General features: G+C 43.3%; 1 protein-coding gene across 1 annotated transcript in view; it reads right to left on the bottom strand.

The window, feature by feature from the left end:
* OTUD7A (OTU deubiquitinase 7A) overlaps positions 1–19,334 on the bottom strand; it is a 383,700-nt gene that overhangs the window by 95,398 nt on the left and 268,968 nt on the right. Inside the window, exon 5 of the mRNA XM_046652767.1 lies at positions 4,083–4,265. Coding sequence (XP_046508723.1) covers positions 4,083–4,265 — 183 coding nt within the window. The remainder of the gene's footprint in view (positions 1–4,082; positions 4,266–19,334) is intronic.

The following is a 19,334-nucleotide window of genomic DNA, read 5'->3' as shown; positions in this document are numbered from 1 at the left end:
TGATGGAAAACCCACATCCGCCCGTGACTTCATCCCCACTTGCAAGGGGAGTGCACAGAAATGTTACTAAAACAATTTTGCTAAAGCAGACTAAAGACAAGAGGCTTTTGATTCTAGGGTAAGTGAGTTTTAAGTTCAAAGTTAATTCTCAGAAGCCTCAAGTATTTGTGCATTAAAATAAATGGCAAGTCTCAGAGACAGACCATTTCAAAATGGATAGTTTTGATTCACCATCAATTTCACTCTGAGACCAAGATGATTAAGTTATTTTATATTTTGAGAAACGGCAAGAAGAGAAGTCAGACCACACAGATCATGAGAAAGAAGAGAAATGGAGCACGTGGAGCTGCTTATACCCATAACCACCACAGCATGGGCGAGCAACAGCGTTGGCCAACGTCCGGGACTGTCAGGGTAATGTTGAGGCAGCTGGGGTGGGGCACGGAGAGCAAGAACGGGTGGGCTGGCCAGGCCCTGAGCATTCCCTCCTCCCTCCAGCATATCCTGGGAGTTTGACAGTTACAACGGAGGGTGGCAGCCCCCCGAAATGAGCAATTTCTAGAACTGAGGTGCTGGGAGGTTTCCCAAGGAACAAACCCAACTGTGGTGAAGGGAGCAAGTAGGGAACATTGAGCCCAAACTAAAGCATCCAGAACTCTCCACATTGAGTGCACTCCACCCTACAATCTCATTCAGAGGAGGGCAAGCCAGAGCCCAAGCTTTCGTCCCTTCCCCCTGATATACACAACTACAGATGGCAGATAACCCAAGACGCTGTGCATTCTCAGGACAATGCAGGAGGCATCTGTGGAGTGCAGGCACTGCTAGAGAAAGTCAGCAACATACCCCTGTAGGGATGGGCAAGGAGGACAGGATTTTAAAATAAGCCTTCTAAATATGTTCAAACGGAAAAGAGAATGCTAGAATGAGAAATAATTATAATGACAAAGAGCTAATTTGGGATGAAAAATGAGAATGTGATTAACAGAATGGATTCATGTGCAGAGTGAATCAGGATGTGAGATGATCAGGTCAAGGAAATTCTTAGAAGACGTGAAAATGCGATGCAAGAAGACAACGGAGGGAGAGATTGAAGGAAAGCATTGAAGGAAAACAATGGGACCCAGTATTCTTATTCCACTAAACAAAACTTTAAGTATATTACACAAACATCTTTAGGCACTTAAGGACTTAGGAGATCGATCATACAAAATTCCTTTAGAAAATAGTCTTTAAGGAAGTACTCTTTCAGCAAAAGATAAATGTGAGTAAATAAAGAAGTTAATTGCTGTCTAAACAAGCAACAATAATAACCTAAATATGCCTGAGGGCAAGTGAAGGCAGGCAGGGAGGAGATGAAAACATACTAAGCTATATGTCTTTTTCAGGTAAAATATATTTGTTAAATACATTGTTTTAAAAAAATAATAGGAAGAAAACCCAAGGTTTTAATAGAACAGGGGTAACTGTTACATGAGTAAAAGTAGAATGTATAACTCTCAAACCAGTAGAAAAATTTAATTAGCCGGAGAAGATAGGAAGAGAAAAATACAAACACAAAACATGGCAAATAAAACCCACAACATGAAGAAGTACAGATACAATATAATTAAAATAAAATAAATAGATTAAGTTCATTGCTTGAAAGACAGACTCTTGGATTGGATGGTAAAATAATACCTGATGATAAATTACTTGCAAGAATCACATATGATAAAAAACGATAAGGAAGGGTTGAAAATAACAGCTGAAAAAATAATATTCCAGGAAAATATAAACAAACAGAAAGGCAGGGAAGAGATTTAATATCAACTAAAACAGACTTAAAGATAAAAACCATTACGTGGGGCAAAGAGACATTCCATATATTGGTTAAAAAGCCACTAGAGCAAGATGATCTAACGATTATGAATACATATGCACCTAACAATATAGCCTCAAATACAGTGGGAAGGACGAAGCTAAGAGAAGAAAGATCATACTTATTAAAATTTCTAACTCAATTGTGGGTTTTCTATACAACAGAGTAAGCATGAAAGAATAATCCAGGATATAGATTCCAATAAGGCCGAGCTAACAGAAACAAAGACAACATTCATTGAAACACTTTGGGATGGTTGAGCTACTGCAATAGGATGAGAAATGGAATTCACTGCGTAATATTAAGAAGAATATTAAATTATTTATTTGGAAAGCCCAAGAGATTCTCTTAGAACAAACAATTAGTATCAATAAGAGAATTTATGTAATTACTAAATAAAAGATAAATATGAAAAAAGTAAGTTGCCTTTCTCTATGCCTAAAGTCTTAGAATCTGAATAAATTGAGAGGCATATGTAATGTTCTTGGATGAGAAAACATTACAATATGCCAATTATTCCTAAAAAAAAATCCAATCCAATTCCAACCAGAATTCTAATTTTAAGGTTTATATGGCAGAATAAATAGCCCAAAATAGTGAGAAGATTTTGGAAAAGAATAGCAAGCAATAAAGGAACTTGGCCTTAGCAGAGAGAAATACTATATGAAACTACTAGAGTCAAATGTAGCAGGATGGGCAGCCGCATAGATGGACAGAGTCCAGAAGCAGATGCAGGCACATCTGGGAATTTAATGTATGGCAAAGTTGGCATTTTAGTTCAGTGGGAAAAAGACACTTCATTCAACAAATGTACTGCGATGACTTACTCTCGATCCAGACGAAGCAGAACACAAATCCTCAGCGCTATTTATTAAAAATTTCAAATCAATTAAAAGACCTACGGACAAAACTGAACAACAAATATAGGAGAATATGTCTGCAACTTTGCCTTCCAGAAGACCTTCTGAGCGAGAGGACACTATCAGCCATGAATGCAGAGGAATGGAGACATTTTGCATGGCAGAATACTCTGAACACAGTCATACAGCAAGCAATACAGTGGGACCTACTCACACACACACATATAAAACAAGTGTGGTCTTAATTACAAACAACGCTACAAACTGACAAGAAAAATGCAAACAAATCAATAGGAAAATGGGCAAAGTATGTGAATAGGCACTTTGCAGAAGGGGAAATCCAACTGGCTAACAAGCACATGACGAGACCAAAATTAAAATAACACATGACTGTTCACCCTTCAGAGTAGAACAACAACATAAAATCATCACGAGAACATCCAGTGCTGGCAAGAATGAGAGGAAACACCCTGTTTCACATACGGTGAGCCAAAATGTGTTTGGGAAAGAAGTCCTGAAGTTATTAAGTGAAAAATACACATGAGTTGGCAAAGCAAATCCCCTTTGGGAATGCTAACCTACAGAAATAAAAGCACTAGTATGTAAGATTACAGGCATAAAGTTTATTTTAGCATTGCTTGGAGTGTCAAAAACAAACGCCACCACCCAATAGAAAACAGAATAACTGTTAATACAGGTGTGGTTTAAAAATTATTGTATGCTGTGGAATAATATATTAAGAAAATACATTCATGATTTATGGTTCAATGAAACAAGCAATTTGCAAAGTATTATGTGCCTTTGACTCTGATGCATTTGCATTTTCAACAAGCACGGTGAGAGGAGCGGAAGGAGACAGGTCAGGATGAAATCATTGGTTATTGCTTCCCTGAAATTTGGGAGGTATGGAGAAGAAAGCTCTTATGTTTTCTTACATATCTTTGAATTGTCTTCTTTGCTACAATAAGCATATCTTACTTCTATAATTAATAAAAAGAACAGAGAAAATAGAGCACATGGGATGATGAACATCAATGTCGAACATATTTGGAGACTATGTTGAGAAATAATTGAAGGAATTAGAGATGTTTGATCTGGAAAACCCAGGATTCCACGAAGTGTGTGGGGTCCTAGAGATCCGGACTCACTCTCCCACTTTTCTGAGGCAAAGGCAAGAGCCATGAATGGAAGCTGTAAGAGACATTTCAGCTTAACATGGGGAAGGATGCATTGAGAGCCCAATTTGCCTACAGCTGGAAGGCGATGACCTCGCCATTCTTTGTGCCCACAGCCCTGCCCTTTCAAGCCACAGGGCGCTGGCCCAGGGCGGCCATGCCTGGGCTCGGTACCTCAGGCCGTACCTTGGGCAATGTCGTCCTGCCTCTGCAGGCAGGGCCGCTCCCCCTTATGCCCCGGCTGGGGTGGCTCTCGCTCTGGCTGCTTGGGGCACCTGCCCTCATTGAACACATGCGGCAGGTTGGCTGTGTGCACCTGTCGGAGCTGCTCATAGTCACTCAGAGCGGCTGTCAGGTCCCAGTTTTTGCCTGTGGACAAAATAATAACAAGAGATAAGAACATGAACACATGAATAAGGACTTCACTGTAGAAAATAACAATGCAAAGAAGGGTTTCTCCTTAGCATGTTCACTAATGAACTTTCCCCCAGCAGTTCTCGTTTTTCAAAGGGGTAAAATGACCTTATACATAACCTCTAAAAGTAGAATTTCACAGCCATGACTGATGTCCATCTGAAATATGTGACTAGATCCAGTCTCGGAGCCTTCAGATGTACATGCACACACGTAACAACACTACATTCCTAATTATCACATCCCCCTCCTAAAATCAAGTTACAGAGCTTACTCTCAGGGAGAAGCAAAACACAAAGTAAAAAGAATTCCCAAACTTTCTTTGGGCTTTTTATCAGAGTTTTACCTTTTCTTTTAAGCTTAATGTTGGAAAAGCAGAAGCTTGAGAGGGATTCTCTGTGTGAAAGCTTGAGTAGGAGGCGGACTTCAGAGCCCAGGCACTGAATGAGGTGAGATGCCAGGCGGGACAGGCGTGTGCTCCCTAGGCGAGTGCTCAGCAGGTCCCCACCCCCCACCCCCGCCCACACACACACACACACACTGTGGGATGGGTGCCAAGTGTTTAAGCAGACTCTTCGCAGCGCTAGGGGAGCTATTTCGGGGAGGGCTGAGCAGTGCAGGAGCTCTAATTCCTGACTGGGAGGTGGCGGCCTTCCAGTGGAAGAGGAGCCATCACACACTGCATTCTGTCCTATGAGGCACCAGGTGCTTTTTCAAGACAAAGAATTAACAACTAGCTTTAATTGTAAAGAGAAAGTAAAATCTTATCCTCTCCTGGTTAATTCCCAGTTAATAGTTAACATAAATATTAACTTATAGTTAATAACTTACAGGTATTAACTATATTGACTAACTATATGCTGAACCATGTTGTATATATAATAGAATGAGGCTTTAAATGTATAAAATAATATCTGAACATCTTTTGGTCTTTCTACTTTTTTTTTTTTAAGATTTTATTTCTTTCCTTTTTCTCCCCAAAGCCCCCCGGTACATAGTTGTATATTCTTTGTTGTGGGTCCTTCTAGTTGTGGCATGTGGGACGCCGCCCCAGCGTGGTCTGATGAGCAGTGCCATGTCCGCGCCCAGGATCCGAACCAACGAAACACTGGGCCACCTGCAGCAGAGCGCGCGTACTCAACCACTTGACCACAGGGCCAGCCCCTCTTTCTACTTTTTTCTAGTGCAGACTTGATACAATTAATCATAATGTTTAATCATATCCCACGGCCATTTACGCTTTAATCGTATTTTCTCCTCCATGGTCAGCTAACAGGGACACCATAGAAGCATCTCTGCACCATCTCTGTGGATCAGAAATGCAAACTAAACCATCCGGGTCACGCAACAAAAACACAGCAGGGGCTGGTGGAGTCTTGTAAGTGACAGTGGGTGGAGGTCTTGGCGCAAAGTAGCGCCCCCTTGGGGAGTAGCGTAGTGCAGTGGTAGCAGTGGAGGGGGTGGCCTTGGGCAGGGGGCTGCTGTCAGTGACGGAGCTGGTTTAAGGGAACTGAACCGAAGCAGAGATGTGAGAATGCACCTGCACTCTCTCATGTGACTAATAGTCAGGTGTACCACCACGTGATGGAAAACTGGCATTTTTGAGTCTAACTGGCAGTGACTATCAAATGGCATTCACGTTGTGGGCTCAGGGTCTATGAAGAGACAGACAAGACCCCGCCTTCAGGGAAATTATGCCTCAGCAGGGTGACGGCCTGGGTAGGCACCTTGCTCTAAAGCAGGGCCCAGGGGGGCAAATGCCAGAGGGAAGGTCAAGCCTATGTCAGGGAGGAAGGTCAAGGAGAGGGGAGTTGGGGGGAGAACTCCCCACCCTAGTCCCTATCCCAAATGCAGATGTACCACCAAGGGTGTGCAAATCAGCAATAACATCAGCACGATGAATCCGGCTGTGAAGAGGGACAGGAGAGGAGAGAAACAGCCTCTTGAGCACCTCAGGAACTCTGGGTGTAGCCGGGGGTGGGGAGGGAGGGGCACTGTCCCTAAACCATACAGGGAGCAGGCATTATTCTAGCTCATTCCAAATGGGAAATGTGGCCTAGAGTGGTTATAACATTTACCTGCTGTCCCTCATTGATACATCCTGGTTTTTGCGTGTGAACCCTCCACTCTGGATCTTTCCATCGAGCTACATCTCCCCTTGCAGGGTCACCTGGGCACAAGACCCAGTCCTGGCAGAGCTGTTGCACCCCAGCTGGGCACTGCTCCCAGAAGCCAGTCCACTCTGGCCCCACTGTACTTCTCCTATCCATGGGGAAGAGCCTGCCCTCCTGCTCCTGCCCGTTCCTTACAAGAGACCCTTCCCAGAGCCCCTGTCCCAGGGTTCCCACCACAAGGCCTTCAGGCCTGAGTGTGAAGGCGGGACCAGAGTGATCACGTGTGACTTCATGGGCCAGTGCCACAGGATGGGGGCATGTTCCCATTTCGTGCATTTGTAGGAGGATCAACTGGGACAACAGCAAGAAGGCAGGTGTCTAGACATCAGGGAAGGGCCATCCATTCTCTCTCCTCCCCAGTGATCTCTCACTTTGCTCATTTTCCGACTTGCTCATATCTTTTTGTATTCTTGTATCACTACCTCACACTCATGCTCACTTCGCTGTGCACCTGCCCTGTATCCTTAACCACTTGTGTCCCACCTCATAGCCAAGACTCAGTGAGTGTTAGATGAGAGCAAAGATGGAGGAGGAGAGGTGGCGGCACTACCCACGAAAGCCTAGCTCCCAAAGGCTCCCTGTTAAGATTTTAAAGAATTCCTCAAGGAGTCAGTACTTCAGTGTCCATGCATGTGGAGAGGGTCCAAGAGGCCACTGCAGTGGGAAAAAAACCAAGACGATGACAGACGCACTCATCAGTTGTTTAGGGAGTTCCTCAAGACACATTTCCCGCTCTGCACAATTCTGACGATGGCAGCTCAGGAAAACCAGGAACTGTAAATGGTGATTTACAGATGCATGGACTGGGGATGCCCCAGTGATTAGCTTGGCATTGGCGGGTTGTACAGGTTGCATCTAAAAACAGGGAATCTAAAGGATAGGGACAGGAGTGGGTCCCTGGTAGCCTGGAAGGGTCTGGTGCTCAGAGAGCATCAGTTTAAGCTCCTCTTTTATATTTTCCATTTTAAGTCTTGGAGAGTCTCACTAGATGTCACACAGAGTTAGAAAGAGCAGGAAGGGTACAGAGGCCCACAGTAGCCTCACCACCACAAAGAGGGATGGGCTGAGCCCAGGTGGAACCAATAGGGGATGGGGTGGCCATAGGCTGCATGCCCTTGAAGCCAGGACACTCACCTTGAGGAGGCAGTTGCTCCAGCAGAGCAGTCAGAACAGGCTACGGGGTGTGGTTTGAGCCCCGGCTCACCTAGCTACTTCTGTGACGGTGAATATAACATTTCACCAAGCAGAATCTCAGATTACTTTTCTGTACAATGGGGCTAATAAAATACATCTAATGGGAATTCTCCTGAGGCTTAAGGGAGACTAGAGATAACATTTGTAAAGTTCCTACCTGTGGTAGGTAGTATTCTGATCCGTCACTATAAATTTTTGCTTATGTCTAACTTTTATCACTTATAGTGGGAATCCAGAACTGAGGTTCAAATCTAAGTCTGTTTTGATTAAAACCTGAGCTTTTGGGGCCGCAGCTCCCTTGAACCTGACCCGGTTTTGGGCGCTGCGACTCCTGGTCACTAAGCAGGCTTCACACTCCTCTCCCTTTGCCCACCCATCATGACCCTCATAAGACCTACCCTCCTCCTCACCTGGGTCCCTTACTCTCCATCCCCACCTTGCCAACTTGTCCTTCCTGTCTCCCCATGCACTGACCTGCGGGAAATTCTCATTCAGGTGTCACTAATGCCATCTCCCAACACAGCAGGCCATTGGCCCAGGGGAGGACGCGAGCAGGCCTCACTCTAACATGGACATCCTAAGAGTCTCTTTATCTGGCGTCTCTGAACACTCTGCTGTCTCCTTTTCTGCTCCTTTGCCTTTTCCTTCCCTTAAAACACATGAGTTCCTCCCATTTTTACTCTTGCTCTTGTTTTCTTCTCTTAATTTATATCTTCTTTTGAACACTAAGTCCATCCCTATGTGAATAACCTTAAATCTAGTTACAATTTGTATCCTAAGCTTCAAGGCCAAATATTCAATATGGAAGATGCTAGCTGACTATCTAATTTCTATTCTCCTCTAATTCTATATGCACAGAATCCTGATTTATTTGAGATTCACACAGCTAGAAATACTCATTTTTCTCCTGCAGCCAACTGAGATCTTCAAAATACGTTGCTGTTGTCCTATGTTTTTGTATTTGCTTACTCTGTCCCTTCTTCCAACAGTGTGTCCTCCAATCATCGGAACAGTGTAACTATGTGAAGGAAGACGTCAACCCAAAGACTTCAGAGATGAAGGAAGCTGCCCGCTTAATTTTTTCTTCCAGGCTAGGCCTCGGTTTGCGTTTTTCACAATACAGCAGGTGATGGGGTTCCTAGCAGGCACGAGTTTCACGGTTAAGTACCAAAACCATTAGGACAGTTTACTGATGAAGTGTTTGTGCTTGAAACTTCTAATTCATCCATTTTTTGTTTTGTTTTGTTTTGTTTTGTTTTACTGTCTTAAGAGGAACACCAAACGGGGTTAGATCTCAAGTTAAACTTAACATAATTGTTTCGGCTCTCCAAGTGGCATGCGCTGCTTTAACTTAGCACCCAAGTTTCACATCTATGAAGGAAAACTACGAAGCAGGGAGATATGAACTCACAGGAAGATTTGAAACAGGAACTGACTAAATTCAGGGGAAAAAAAGGGGCAAAATCATTTCAGAGATGAAGTTAAATTACAAGACAGCAAAGAGAAAACAGATACAGATAGTGTAGTAAGGACCATGAAAATGAAAAATAAGTAAAGTGAACACAATGAAACAGAAATAATAACAAAGCTTAGAGAGAAATGGGAGACACAGAATGTAGGTGAAAGAAATATGACAGACATATAATTGGAGCCCAAAATAAGAAATCTAACATAATGGAAAAGAAAAATGAATTTCAAAACCATAATTAATAAAGCAAACTTCTGATACAAAGATTTAATTCTACATATTGAAAGGACACACTGTATATAAGGAAATTGTTCTAATATAATCAATACCAAGATATATCCTTATAAAATTATGTTTTAAAGATAAAGAGAATTCTTTGAAAATTTAAGCAAAAAGGAAAAAAAATGAGGCTGGTGACACACTTCTTGGCAGCTGCATCCAATGCCTGAAGACAACAGGGCCACATCTACAAGATACTGAAAGAAAGAAGTGTGAGCTAAGAAACTTTTATACTCCTTCGGCTATTCTTTTATGCATAAAGGCTATCGATGAATCATTTAAGCAGGTACAAGTTCAGGAAATATGTCCAAATGGATCTTCTCGAGAAAACTACTAGACAATGAGCTCCAGCCAAGCAAGAGATGAATAGGGGTTTGACTAAGGGACATTGAGGCAGCAGGAAATTTATTTAACTTGACATCTAAAAAAAAGTAAAGGTACAGATACAAGTGACAGAGGAGAATGTCAATATTCTGCCAAAGCAAAAATGGTGCAATCAACAAAAATGGTAGAAGGTAGAAAGTAGAATCAGCTGACGCTTGACTCAGCTGCACCACATGGGAGTACAACATAATGCTTAAAATTGGCAGATCAAATACAAATATGTGAACATATTCATATGGAACAAATGTAAACACTAAAACAGATGAAAGATGGACTACTGACCAACTGGTTGGTAGAAGAGAGAGAGGAGCGGGAGGAGGAAGAAATACAAACTAGCTTTGCTGAGGCAGATCATAGGAACCAACTATAAGAAAAAGGGAAAAAGACATTAATAAAGGTAAAAATTTAAAAAGTAACTACTAGACAAAAAACATAATTTTCCTAAATATTAGAAAAATATTTTAAAATAAAAAGCTAGTAAAATATAGTGAAATTCGGGGCCGGCCCGGTGGCGCAGCGGTTAAGTTTGCACGTTCCGCTTCTCGGTGGCCCGGGGTTCACCGGTTTGGATCCTGGGTGTGGACATAGCACCACTTGGCAAGCCATGCTGTGGTAGGTGTCCCACATATAAAGCAGAGGAAGATGGGCACGGATGTTAGCTCAGGGCCAGGCTTCCTCAGCAAAAAAAGGAGGACTGGCAGTAGTTAGCTCAGGGCTAATCTTCCTCAAAAAAGAAAAAAATGTGAAAGTCACTTAAACTGAAGTATTTATGTATAAAGATAGAAAATATAATATGATATGACAGAACTAAGACCAGCCATATCTGTCATAGAAATAAATTTAAAGAGGCTTGACACAGCTGTTGAAAGAAAAGGATTTTCACATTATTTCAAAAAGCAAAGACCGACTACTTGCTGTGGATAAGAGACATATCTAGAGCAAAATGATTCAGAAAGGCTACAGCTGAAAGGGAAGGAGGATGGTTTATCAGGTACAGGAAAGACAAAACAACACTACCAACAAAAATAATACAGAGGTCATGATCTTCAATCAAACAAAGGAGAATTCAGGCCAAAAAACATTAAGCAAGCTGAGGAAGGCCACTTTAGAAGGCTAAAGGATTCAATTCACAATGGAGATGCATCAATTGTGCTTTTTATCTTCTTTATTTGGGAGCCTGCTGACCTGAGAGAAGTCCCCCAGGGCTATCAGATCCTAGTGATGGCAGAGGACTCCGCTGCAAGCTCTGCAAACCATCCAATCCAGAGCCCACAGCTCAGCCACCACCTGCCTCAGGTTCTCTCTCTCTGGGCCAATGTTCCCCTATGCTAATGACCAGGGGCACAGACAACTCAGGACAGCCCCTCCACCTGGAGTCTGCTCAAAGTACTCAAAGTAGCCAACCCTAAGCCTGATTGCCCTTCTTTCCCCTTTCCTTCCCTTAGAAACCACCATAAGGGCTGTGCTCATGTTTCCCCCTCACTCCCTCTGCCTGCTGACTGGCCCTGGTGCTTCCCTGGGTGGCCCTGCCTGGCATGGCACACCTTCTGCTTCTAGGGAACTGTGGCCAGAATCTTCTTCCTTCATGACAGTCATTTCCACATCTGAATGTCTTACCACACCTGATTAGAACAAATCCCAGGTACATATTAAAACAGAAGACATAAGAAGTATGAATCTATGCATACTAAATAAAAAGCACAAACTTTATAAAGCAGAAATTACCATGAGACACTAAGATAAACACTCGGACATATACTATTCACAAGAGAATACCATAACCATAAATAGTAGGATAGATTACAATGTGGGGACAAACAGCCTCCAAACCCTAGAGGCCACAACAAAAAGGTTTGCAAGTCCGCCATTGGGTGGCCGAACTCTGTGTCACACCTCACTTCAGGGTTCAAGCTAACAGGGCAGCTGCTCTTAATACTACCTATGAATGTGGCAGAGGGATGAAGAGCCCTGGAGTGCCTTCCATTAGTAATCAAATACTCTGTGACATCTCACTTGTGTTCACAATCCATGGCCCGAACTCATGCCAGGTCCCCTCCAACCACAGGGGCCAGGAGGCAATGCTCCCATGTGCCCACAAGGGGGAGGAAGAGAGCAGGACAAAGTCTGTGAACAGCATCAATGACTAATGATACACTGGATGTGAAATTGACATACATGAAAAAATAGCCTTTGTATATCTACACAAAAATAAGTTAGAAGGCATAATAGAAGAGAATATTCCACTTACAATTACAACTAAAAGAAAAAATACTGAGAAATAAACTTAAAAGAGATGTGTAAAACGTGAAAAACTTGTAATATCTCTGAAAGGCACAAAAGTAGAATTGCACACACTACGTTCTTAGTCTGAAAGACTCAATATCATCATTTCTTCCTAGGTTAATTTATAAGTTTAATATGATCCCAATAAAAAATATAGGAAGGTTTTTTGTTTTTTTTTTGGAATCAGACAAACTGATGGTCACATCATTTGGAAAGCTATGCAGGAACAACCACAGGTCCTCTGAAACAGAAGGGCAATGAGGGGAGAGCTGAGGGGGAGGGGCACTCGCAGACACCAAAACCTACTTCTCTGCCTCAATAATTGCTATATGAAAATGAGGTAAAACAACATATGGGGAAGTCTCAGAGAGACTTAAATATGAAATGTCAACAGACAAATGTCAATCTGGGAAAATACTTGCAACTCATATCACATACAAGGGGTCATCTCTGAGGCAGGTCAGTTCCCAAGAAAACCTGGGGAGGAAGCACGCAGGCAGGAGGTTTGTGGGGGATGGGGCAGGGGGCTTCGGGAGAAGCAGCAGACCCACCATAAAGGGGAAGAGAGGCCTCTGCTGACTCGATGGGTGGCATGGGGGCGGGGATGGCCCCTCAGAGGTGCCTGCATTGTGGTAAAGGGCTAGTCCAGGATACTCAGACAAAAAGAAGGCACTGGATGAGGGCTGTCCCCAATGGGCAGAGAGCCTTGGGTGAGGTGATTCGGCAGGGGGCAACTTCTGAAGAGGGACTCAGCCATTAGCAGCTGCGCTCTGTACTCTGGCAGGACTGCCTGGGCCCCAAAGAAGGAATCTGGGCACAAGAGCAAATGCTACTACCTCTATTTTCCCCTGTGTGGGGTGTGTGTGTGTGCGTGCTTTGCCCAGAAACCAGTAACAAAAAAAAGATGATACACAGGCAAAGGACAGGAACAGAGAGTTCAGGGAAAAATAATCACAAGTAGCTCTTAAACACATGAAAAGATGCTTGATTTCATTCACAAAAGAAACGCAAATTACAAATATATTGAAAAAGCATTTTACACATTTCAGAGTGGCGAAAATGCAAAGGTTGGCAACCCACCTGGTCACCAAGTTTGTGGGTAAACAGGCTTGCTCACCCACCTGCTGGTGGAAGTGCAGAATGACATAACCCCCAAGCAAAGCAATCTCCCAATATTCACAAAAATTACAACGCACTTATCCTGTAACCCAGCCATCACAGTTATCTAACCATGGCCCAACCGTTCACATATAGGAATTTATCCTAGAGAAATACCTACACACATACAAATGAGGTATGTACAACACAGTGACTGCAGCATCGTTTATAACAGCCAAATAATGGGAACAAGCTAAACGTCCACCTATAAAAGACGATTTGAACAAACTACAGTGCACTCCAGGTAACAGAATGCTACACTATTGCATGAGGAATGAGGAAGCTGCCATGGAAAGACCTCTATGTACATTAGGGAGTGAAATAAACAAAGTCTAAAATATTTATAATCCTACCCTTTGATTAAGGATAGAAATATATGCATATACATATTTGCTTACATTTGCATATACAAATACTGGAAGGGCAAATAAAAATCTAATACAAGTGGTGGCTAGGGGTCAGGGAGGGGTCGGGTATAGGGAGCAGAGAGGGCGCAATGTTTTCAAGGTCTTCCTCTTTTGGGTTTGAACTATTTGAATAAGTTAGCTATCTAAAACAAATAGTAAATAAAATTAAGCTAAAATTTAAAAAAGGGATCTAAAAATAATTACCCAGTATTTTAAGTATATTAGAGTGGGAACTTTTTCATAATATTTAGCCTTCTATATTGCCGGAAATGGAAGATCTTATCTCATTTACATTTACAGGCAGCAACTTTGAATTTCCTGGCTATTGAATGCAGACAGAAATAGAAAGAACCAATTGAAATAGCTGATCCTGTAAGCTACCTGATATTTCTAAGGTCAGTTTTAATTAGCTTATTTTCCAGAAATGTGGGGAAGGAAATTAGCCCAAAGGCTGCCTCAATAATTTTCCACTAGGTCGTAGTTCACCAGATGCTTGTACAAATATAAAACATAATAACATAACAAAGTCATATTATTGATACTTCAAGAATTTTCGATCCAGAAAACAAAAAAAAAAAATAGTATGATTTTGTATTCCAACGCAACTATGGAGGTTAGTATGTGCAACAAATTTAAATAAACGTTGAAGGACAAGAGCAAATACATTTGTGCCTGTTCATTCTTTGACCTGCTGCAAAACGGCTTCTGTGTGCACTAATCTACCGGAGCAGGTCTTCTCAAGGCTACTAACGACTTTGATGCAGATAATCCAAGGTCTCGTCTCTGCGCCCATTTAATAGAGCTGATCTCTCCCTCCTCCTTGATCACTCTCTTCCTGTTTGGGGGGCAGCAGAGGGAGATCTAATGTACAGCATGTAACTGCCCCTCTCCTCTTCCTTCTTCCAGACAGCACACTCTCCTAGTCATCCTCTTATATCCACGGCTGTTCTATTCCTCTCTTTTTAACAGCGCCTCTTTGTCCTTGAGTAAGTCTCTAGATATTGTCATTCCTCAGTGCTCAGGTCTGGGCCAAACTCTGCTGGGAACCATTTGAAAGAAACTTTTACTTCTGATTTAAAGGAATGTAGACTTAGGAGGAGAGCTGACCTGTGCTGTTATTGCCGTTCTTACTGACTGGAAGGCAGACATGGTGCCTGGAGCTGTGGAAAGCATCTTGGAAACATGAGGTAATATGCAAGAACATGAAAAGGCCAGCAGCTGAGAAGAGCTGAGTGAGGGGGAAAAAAGAGCCTGAATAAGAGTCTGGATAGATTACTGCTAGCAACCAGCTATCTTTTCTCCTTGTCAAAAAAAAAATCCATCTGCATTTCATAACCCATTGTTATATGAGCCTTCTGTTACTTGCAGTCCAACATGTTCCTAACTAATATAAGAAAAAGAGACAGGAGGACAGAGGACCACAATGAGACCTACGTATTATGTATGGGACTTGGAGGACGATCAGAGGCGCTCTCTGGAGGACGTCTCATTTACGCTGAGACCTGAAAGAGGAGTAAAATCTATCTTGGCCAAGAGTCCAGGAGCTGCTGAGCAGGGAGAGAAGCGTTGCTGGGAAGAGGACAGCTCATGGATAAACCCGGACGTATAATAACCTGGTACATTTGAGCTCTGAAGGTAGTTAAGTGTGAATGAAGCACAGAGTGGACAGGAGAGACCTGGTGAGGGAGACTGAAGGATGTAGGAAGGCGGATGAGGATGTTGGGAGACAGCATGCCTTGGAGGGTCTTGTAAAGCCTGCTCTGGGGTTTGGACATTGTCCCAAGGTCAAAGCCGAGTCACTGAAACATTTCAACAGAAGTGGGGCTTGATCAGATTTTTATTTTAGAAAAATAAAGTATTTACATTTAAGAAAAATTACTCTGGCTAAATAGCAGAGACTGCATTAGAAGCGGGCAAAGCTGGAGGCAGGAAGAACAGGAAGAGCAATACAGACGAGAAATGGGATGGTCTCCCCTGGATGGAGAAGCGGGCGGTGGTGGAGGTGGCCCAGGACTCCCAAGGCTGCGGTGACTTCCAGTGAGTGCCAATGAGCCTCCCAGTGGGAGCACAGCTTCTCTGATTTCACACACTTGTGCTGGTTCCTAAACCTCTAGTTCCCTTTCCTACCTTGAATACCTAGAGCAGCTTGTGTCTTCTTAATCAAACGCTGATGGATACAGAATTTGGCCCTGGACCTAGTTCCAGGAAAGCAGCACAGAGATGAGACTAGTTCTTTGACATTGTGGGAGAACCAACAGCTGTCTTTGATGGACTGTGATGCGAACAAGGGATACAAGGACTGTGGGTGGGCTAACTTCTCTTACTACATTAGGTAGCATGCAGGATAAAAATGCAAGCTGGGCAGGGGTGGGGCTGGCCCGGTGGCATGGTGGTTAAGTGTGCACGCTCTGCTCTGGTGGCCTGGGGCTCATAGGTTTGGATCCCAGGCACAGACCTATACACTGCTCATCAAGCCATGCTGTGGTGGCATCCCACATACAAAATAGAGAAAGACTGGCAACAGATGTTCGCTCAAGGCCAATCTTCCTCACAAGGGAAAAAAACCCAAAGAAAACAAACAAACAAAAAACTTAAAAAGAAAAAAGAAAAGGCGAGCTGGGTTTTAACTCTCAGCTCCAGGTATGGCTGCAGAGTCAGAGCCCCTAAGAAAGACCTCCTAAAGAAACCTCTTAGCTCTTACAGCTATGGAGGCATTGATCCAAAAACTAGACCTTTTTGATGCTGCAAGTTGCTGAGTAATACAAGTTTAATTCAAAGCCTTGCTAGATCTCCTAGGAAGACCAGTAGGATGTTGAATAGGAAAGCCTGAGGCTTTGAGGGCTGGATGGGATCCTGAGACCATTAGGTGGGTTCTGATGAACCTGGGGGCCTTGAATCCCCACATCACCCTGAGCCTCCTTGGGCCACCAGAAGCGGACCCTCCTCCCTTGAGTGAGGCTAGCCTGCCCTTGTCTGAAGAGCCTGCAGTCACCTCATCTGAGCAGAGGTGTTAGAGGGAGATGCTCAATTCACCTTAATAGCCAGCTCTCTTTAAAGTTTTCAGATTCATAACTAGGAAGACAGCCTGAGTGGAGGTCCCATACACATCAAAAGGTTTGCAAGGTTTTCACCAGTAGAAATCTGAAGAAAGTACATAGGAGCAGACTTTACAAAGGTTAAACCAGGAATTGCCCAATAAGCCAATGGCAGACATGAATGCTGAGTTAATGCACAGACTCTGGATATGAAGGTCTGGGTGCTGGGTGAGGGCAAGGAGAGCAGGGCAGGTGCAGCGGAAGAAGGTGTTACGAACAGAGAAACCAGAATTGGCCAGGGCAGGATTCAAGATCACGACGGTTTGTGTGTCTTCTCCCTTGCTTTGTTATTTATCTATTGGGATATATGAACCAACTTGTGCCCTTCTCCCCTTCCTTGTCATATAACATATGGTTGCCTAGGTGTGATTAAGCTCTTAACTCAATCTTCAAGTTACAGTTTATCAACGCTGGGTCACAATCAAACCAGGTGAGGAATGAACAAAACTTGAGTTGGATTTGGCGACTTGTGGGACTTTGTGTCTCTCATAGTTGGCGGGAAGTGAGTGCATCTTCAGTGGTACGAGGGGCAGCAGACTTGGCAGGACGTGATGTTATTGAGGATGCTTGCTCATTTAAATATGGGTCAAAGGAAAGGTAGGAAATGTATGGAGGAGGATTTGACAAAGGGGTGGAGAGTGCCGAGAGCCCTTTGCCGACTCAGGCACTGCCTTCCTGGCACCGTCTTTTTTCATTCTCCTCTGCAAAATGGGAGAAGCCTGCAATGACACTTCCCAGAACTGCTTTCCTGATAGGTTCCAGGTTCCCAAATGAGAAGCACTCATGTAAGTTTAGGAAGACTGCAAGGAGAAGCCATCATACTCTGAGGGCAGTTGGGAGCAGAAACAGACACTCCTGGGGGAGCTCGGGGAATCCTGTCCTCAGTAGCCTGTGAGTCAGCTGCTTCCAGGAGCTGTTTCAGTCTGTCAGTACAGTTGGCGGGGACAGCAGCAGCCTGATCCCTCTGGCATCCCTGAGGTTGAGTGTGACTTACTCATCTGCCTCTCTCTGTTTTCCCTGACCTTCACTCCTCCAACCCTCACAATGGTGATGCAAGCATCTAAGTGCCTGTATTAAAGTCCATCTTACTTGAAAAGCTACAGTGTCTTGTGTGTCCCTGACAGCTTTGGCTTCATTCATATGTACACAGATACATAAACATGTGTAAGTGTGTGTGTGTAATATGCATGTGCGTATGTATCTGCAGATGATTTTTTGAGGTTGGAGAAAACTCTGGAAGGATACATATTATACCTACGTAAGTTGTTATATGAGTTTCCAGTAGTTAGTAGTGATATGGATAGAGAGGAGAAGGAGGGATAGGCTGAGCCAAGCAGAAAAGCTTTCTAGAAACAAATGATATGTATGCTATGATCCCATTAATGCAGAATTACTTGTGTGTGGATATGGATAGACACATTAAAATAGAGAAAGGTAGGTGGGGCAGGAGTTCTGAGGGCAAGAATATATTGGCTTACCCTATGCCCACCCTGGGGGAAGGCTCACAGACAGTTACTATTATTTAGTGGCAAATTCATTTGTCGAGTCTCTTTCTTCCAAGATAGAATGCCCACAAAGCGCAGGGCTATGGAGGGACATCAGGAAGACCACAGAGAGGGGAGATCAGTGCGTGGGAGCTGTTAGCCTCAGCTCTGACAGTCCATTTCTTTAAAATGAATTAACTTTTAACTTGAATGAAAGTCTATATTCTATACACACAATGTGAATAGCCCAAACATGTATAAATTTAAAACAAGGCTATGGTGTATTAAATAGCAAGTCCTCAAATGACTGAGAGCAGGGTTTTCTATACAAAAGCCTTCCAGGGTGTTAGCAATGCAGGCGTTCAATCCAGCTGTTCTGAAAATTGACCTGTGTGAATCAGAGGTGGGGAGGGGTGAGGCTGAGAAGAGCAGCAAGTGTCAGGCACAAGGTCCTGACCACAGGCCTGCCGGGACCTTGCTCTGTGACCTTGGGCGATTTCTGCCTCCTCTCTGAGTCCTAGTTTTGGCAACCTTAAGGAGAGATGGCTGAAAGTCATAACTAAGGGGTGCTCTAAATCTTAAGATTCTAAAAGTTAAAAAACAATGTAGGAGAGTGGCTTGTACTGTTATTCAGTAGCCCAGCTGGAAACAAGATAAAAGTGCCAGTAACACATACACTATGGATTTCGGAGTAGATCACTGGACACAAACCAAATCAACACTCTTTATTAGAATTGCTTAAAGAAAACCTGACAATACCAAGTGCTATTGAGGATGGGGACCAACTGGAAGTTCCACACATTGCTGGTGGGAGTGCAACATGATATAGTCACTTTTGAAACCTTTTTGTCAGTTTCTTATCAAGTTGAACATACGTGTACTCCACGATTCAGCAATCTTATTCCTAGTACTTACCCAAGAGAAATGAAGACTTGTTCACATGAAATCCTATATGCATATGTTTACAGTGGTTTTATTCCTAAATACCCAAAGTGGCAAACAGCTCAAATGTCTTTCAGCTGGCAAATGGATAGAAAAAAACCCCTGTGATACACTTATACAACTGAATACTACTCAGCAATATGAATGAACAAACCA

Source organism: Equus quagga, chromosome 2 (genome assembly GCF_021613505.1).
Source record: "Equus quagga isolate Etosha38 chromosome 2, UCLA_HA_Equagga_1.0, whole genome shotgun sequence".
In the NCBI taxonomy this organism is placed as follows: Eukaryota; Metazoa; Chordata; class Mammalia; order Perissodactyla; family Equidae; genus Equus; species Equus quagga.
Note: the sequence above shows the minus strand (reverse complement) of the source record. Positions and strands in the feature narration are given on the sequence as shown.